Here is a 6000-nt window from a genome sequence, read left to right on the forward strand (position 1 = left end):
AGATGTTAAGTGTGAGGAACTTCTCAGACTGTGAACTTCCACAATGCTGAGCTCAGCCAAACGGGGACAAAGCACCCTTGATTAATGAGGAGATCTCCTTTCCCCGTCTTGTCACACAAGGTTAAAATCTTGGCCACAGGCAATCACATTTTGCAGGTGTATTTGCCCACTCTGTCACAAAGCTCTTTGGTTTTTACCCCATAAATGTTAGGGTTGAGCAGGGGAGGGATGAGGAAATAGAGGTTGGCCAAGATGATGTGAATGTGCGGAGTGATGCCCTGACCAAATCGATGTGTCACAAAGGAGAAAAGTGAGGGAGTATAAGATGTCAGTATCACACAGATGTGGGCAGTGCAGGTGTTGAGGGCTTTCTGGTGGGCTTTCTTGGAGGAGATTCTGAGGACGGCCCTGATGATTAGACCGTAGGACAAGGCAATGAGCATCAGGTCAAACCCAATGACTACAAGTGCTATTACCAAGCCATACATCCTGTTGGCTGTGATGTCCCCACATGACATCTTTGCCACAGCCATGTGGTCACAGTGCGTGTGGGGAATAATGCGGTTGGCACAGAATGGCTGCCTGCTCAGGAGCAGGGGCATGGGCAGAATAAACAGAACAGCTCTTATCAAACCTACAAGCCCAAGCTTAGCTATTCGTGCATTGGTGAGGATGGTGTCATATCTCAGAGGGTTACATATGGCAAGATAACGATCAAAGGCCATTGTCACAAGGACAGCTGAGTGCATAACAGAAGCTGCATGAAGGAAGAACATCTGGGTGAGGCAGCCACCCATAGTAATGTCTTTCAAATTGAACCAAAATATACACAGTGCCTTCGGCACGACGGAGGTAGACGTGCTGATGTCTGTAAGCGCCAGCATGTAGATCAGCAGGTACATCGGCTTGTGCAGGGTCTGCTCTTTGCCTACAACATAGAGAACAGTGACATTTCCCAACAGGCCGATATCGTAGAACATAGAGAAAGGGATGGAAATCCAGACATGGGCAGCTTCCAGGCCAGGGATGCCCATTAGGATTAATGTTGAAGGGTCAGAGGGGGTGAGGTTGAAAGATGCCATGGTAGTCGAGGTAGTCGAAGGTAGTCGAAGGTAGTCGAAGAGTCTATCGGTGTCAGAAATGCTCAAGATGCCTGTGAGGGAGAGATGCACGGCAATGGCGATTACACACTTTATAACAAATAGTGCAGTAAATATTTGATGGCTATTAATAATGTAGCAAGGGGGGTGAGCCGTGAGGTGGCAACATTTACAGATTTCAGCAGATTATTTACGTCATCGTCAAGTCCAGAGAAGACTCCAGAGGGAACTAACCAAGCCAGGTGAATGGGCAGCATGATGGCAGATGTGCTTTAAAGTCCATAACTGCAACGTGTTTGCCCATTGGAGGGAAAAACTTGAAGTCCTCAAACACCTTATAAAGTTCTAATTTAACTTTAGAAACTCAGAACAGGGACCTGGGTGTCGTGGTACAGAGCTCTGTGAAATCCTGCGCACAGTGCAAGCATTGACAGGAACTAAGCACAACATTGACATCCAGGAGGAGTGGGAGATGGAATAATATGTAAAATACAATGCCAAGAAATCACTTAGTCAATGCTTCATTGTCCTCTAGACTCAGCTATATGGAACTGGCATGGTTCTCATATAGGATATTGCAGAACTAGAGGGGTTCAGGGAAGGGCTAAGAGCATGATCAAGGACCTAGGGAAACTCTCTTACCGAGAAAGGTTAAAAACACTGGTATTGTTACCTTTCAAAGGAGATGAATAAGAGAGAACATGAGAAAAGTCTATAAAATACTGACTAGTAGAGAGTAGATGGAGAATGGGTTCTCCCTGTCTCATAATACAAGTTCAAGAGCATATTCAATTAAACTGAAATGTGGCAAAATAAAAACAGTTAAAAAAGAATGCTTTCTTCGGTAAATGCCTAATTAGACTGAAGAATTTGCTGCCACGAGAGTTAGTTGAGACCATGCACTAAGCTTGGACATTTACATGGATAGTGAGACTATCCAGTTATAATAATTACAGCTAAATAAATATTTTGGAAATGCTATTCACCCCTGTGTTTCAGGGCAGAAGCCAGACTCTAGCTGTTAGGCATAAGGGTGATGCCCTCATGATGGTAAGGTCACTCCCCTCCCCCATCCACCTACTGCTGGGTTTCTTACACCTTCTACTTCAGGAACTGGGGCTGCCACTTTCAAAGAGAGGACACTGGACTAAATGGACCATATATCTGATCCACAATGAAATTCCTATGTTAGAAAGGAGCCAAGTTCCCCCCCTATGGATACAGACATAATCATGCTGGGTGATGACTTTGTGCTCAACAGAATGGGCACTAGGGGCACAAGAGCTTGGTATTTAGGGCTACAGGCCTGCAGCTCTCTTACTTCCCTTGTTTCTTTTGGTGAGACACTTTCTTGCAGTCACTGAGCTTTGCATGAGACATAAGTTACAGGTTTTATCTGACAAGTGTAAGTAGGGACACACGTCAGCATCTTCAGCTGCTAGCCCTTCTTATATCTGAATATTGATGAAGTTGCAGCTGACAAAAAATTTGGGATGATAAATAATGACGAGGACAGGTCAGTGATTCAGAGCAATCTGGATTGGTTGGTAAACTGGGTCAAAGGAAACAATATGTGTTCTAACGTCACTATGTAGCTATCTACATCTAGGAACAAAGAATGGTTGCAGTGCTTACACGATGCGAGACTCTCATGGGATGTGCAATGTCTCTGAACAAGATGGGGGGCACTCGTGTGGCTGCCGCTGGAATCCTATGTCCAGTTCTGGTGTCCATGATTAAAGTTGGGTGTGGACACTCTGAAGAGTTCAGAGAAAAATCACAAGAACTAGTAAAATATTATAAAACCTGCCTTATCCCAATAGGCTCAAAGATCACAATCTATTTAGTTTTTAAATAATGGATAAGGGGTGACTCTAAGTACCTATACGTGGAGCCAATGTTTAATAGCCTGCTTTTCATCCTAGCATACAGAAGTGTAACATGATCCAATGACTGGAAGTTGATGTTAAAGAAATTCTGACTGGAAATAAAGCATACATTTTTTAAGGAAAAAGAGTACTTAACCATTGGAACAATTTACCAAGGGTTATGGTGGTTATTCATTAGTGAGAATTTTGAAATCAAGGTTGGATGTTTTCCTAAAAGCTCTGCTCTAGGAATAATTTTGGGGAAAATCTCAGGCCTGTGTTATACAGATGAGATGATCACAATGGTCCCTTCTGGCCTTGGAATCTGCGAACATGTACCCAGGAGTTAGTTGGAGGCATTTTGCCTGAAAGCTCATGCAGGAGCTTTCTGAAGGTTCTGCATGGATGAATGTTTTAGGTGAAAGAAATAATGACTTGAGCCCATAAAATGTCTGTACTGAGGACAGAATGTACAACCCATCACCATTAATGACAAACAGATGGTCCCAGAGCATCCTGGGTTTAACATCTCGGTCCCAGTGGTCCATTGCTTCAGTCACCTACCAGTGGTTCCTGCACATGGCGACTGCATTTATCTAGGCTCTCACGTGTCGCAGAGTTGCTCCCTTTCATTTTATAATGTGCATATTCTCAGCTTGTGAGTTGTTCCTGTATAGCAGTCTATGAAGCACCACATGGTGTTCATGTGTGTAACAAGGGAATCCGCGCAGGTGCCAGCCTTGGCATTTACCACTCATGAGATTTCTCACTGCTGAGTCACAGTCACTGATTACCCCCCAGCCGAGGGAGTAGGTGTGATGGGAGGCACCTCACCCCCTGCAGAGGAAGAGTTGTGGGGATCGTGGGGCAGGTCAGAGGCTGTGGGAGCCAGGGATGACTGGGGAGCATGGAGAAGACACTGGTGACCAGAGTGCTGTTGTAATCAGGGCAGCCTGGGAGGGGAAGGAGAGTATGGGCAGGGGGTCAGAATATGATGGGTGATTGAAGGAGATGAGGAGCAAAGTGTGGTGGGTTTCCCCTGAGGTACCACCTGTAACTGGCTTACCAATGAGCTCTCTGACTCACCAGCCTGGGCCTCCCAGGGACTCACCCAGTTACAGTTATATGCAGGTTTTCTGACCAGCCACTACATGAAACAAAAATAGAGAAGCTACAGCCAAATAACCACCAGCTACATAGCCTAGGACCTCAGAGTTGTACCGTCCTGCCCTGGATCAATCTCTGACCAGTATGAATTTGTTAACCAGTTAGCCCCTCCTCCCCCTAGTTGTGGAGAGGAGAATGCACAGTTGTGGTATCCAAGCTGAGATTTTTCTCTAAGACACTTCACTTAAAGGCATACTGGGTTTAGATTAAAAGATAAAACACGTTTATTAATTACAACAGAGAGATTTTAAGTGATTATAGGGGATAGCAAACTGTTCAAAGCAGATGACCTAGCAAATAATCAAACATGCAAACTAAGCTTAACAGACTAGTTTGATTGACTACGAATTAGCACTTTCTTAACATGCTTGAGGATACAAGCTGTCTGGCAGAGTCTCAAGGCACAAGCTACATTTACTTGGCAGCCTGGGTTTCTCAGGTGTCCCTGCACAGCCTAACAATCCCTTTAGCCTGGGTCCAGCACCTCCCCCAGTTCATTCTTTGTTTCCGGGAGTCCCCTTGTGTGGGGAATTAGGAACCACCCCCACCCACCCCACATAGAACAAGTACCTACCTTGTGCCTGGTCCTACCCCACCCCCACCCCACACTGAACTAGCAGAGCGGCCGGCAGGGACTCTGTCCCCTCTGCTCCACTCCATTGCGGGTGACTGGTTGACAGTCCATGGCTTCGGGCTTCCTGACCAAAGGGAAGCGGCAGATTGTCTGTCACCGGCAGCCTGGAGGAGAGGCAAAGCAGTGGCTGAGGGATCCTTTCTGCCCGCTCCCCCCGCCCCACAGGCTGCTTGCCAGTGACGGAGAGTAGAGTGGTGGAGAAGAAGGTAGCCCTCAGCCACCCAGCTGAGAGCAGGAGCAAGTGGGGGGTGGGGGAAGAAGAGAAATCCAGGATCCGAGTCGTAGGAGAATGGGCTGCAGAGCCATTATAAAGCTGGTACTGCCCAGGACAAAACAAGCTCACAGAAATACCTCCTCAGTCTAGGATAAACTCAGTATCTGCCTGCACTGGGGCAAAAGGGGAGATCAGCCTGAACTGCCTTTCTGGGGGTGAAGGGAACGCCAGCAGCAGCTCAGCCTGTGCAGGGAAGGAAGGATGGACAGACCTGGCAGGAGGGAGCAGGGACTTGGAGACTAAAAGGAGCCAGCGTGAGTAACTCTTCCTCAAAATGACACAAATATTTAATGTATTGCAGCCCATTAGAAACACACGCGTTCCTGAGGCTACTGCTGACATTGCAACGAGGCTGTAGTGGGGTTGCTCATGGGAGGAGGGACTATCTGGAAGGAGGAAGGTGTCAGAGACAACCTGCTACAATGCAGTCCATGTTACATTACAGTCTGAGATGCCCTGCGACCCAGGAGACCTCATTACACCTCTTTGGTCTGTGCATTAGGCAGGATGTCCATTCCCTGTTTCATCCAGTTTCAGGACTCCGTGCCACTGTGCTCTGAGTACTGAATGTCCCAGCCTCCCCCGTTCACATATACTGTGCATTCCTGGACCTCCCCCAGTGAGATTTCCAACACCACCTGATTTCCTGGGTTTAGATTAAAAGATAAAAAACTTTTATTAATTACAACAGATAGATTTTAAGTGATTATAGGGGATAGCAAATGGTCCTGCTTTGAGCTGGGGGGTTGGACTAGATGACGTCCTGAGGTCCCTTCCAACTCTGAGATTCTATGATTCTATGATTCCTCTAAGTGAGAAACATGTTTTTATTTTTACTGCCTTCCTGTGCTTCTCTTCCTCTTCCTTGCCAACCAGAAATGCAAGGGCACACAGAGAGAAGACCCCTCTCCCTTCATGAAAAAAAAAGTTATCCTATTTGTTTTAAACCTCTAAGCC

General features: G+C 46.5%; 1 protein-coding gene across 1 annotated transcript; it reads right to left on the bottom strand.

The window, feature by feature from the left end:
• Window positions 1–143: 143 nt before the first annotated feature.
• LOC123361937 (olfactory receptor 52N4-like) lies at window positions 144–1082 on the bottom strand. The gene has a single exon (XM_045002164.1). The coding sequence runs from the start codon at window positions 1080–1082 to the stop codon at window positions 144–146; it is 939 nt and encodes a 312-aa protein (XP_044858099.1).
• Window positions 1083–6000: the final 4918 nt, after the last annotated feature.

Source organism: Mauremys mutica, chromosome 1 (genome assembly GCF_020497125.1).
Source record: "Mauremys mutica isolate MM-2020 ecotype Southern chromosome 1, ASM2049712v1, whole genome shotgun sequence".
Classification (NCBI taxonomy): domain Eukaryota; kingdom Metazoa; phylum Chordata; order Testudines; family Geoemydidae; genus Mauremys; species Mauremys mutica.

Coding starts and splice junctions, on each gene's coding strand:
- LOC123361937 (XM_045002164.1), bottom strand. CDS start 1,082: ATGGCATCTTTCAACCTCACCCCCTCTGACCCTTCAACATTAATCCTA.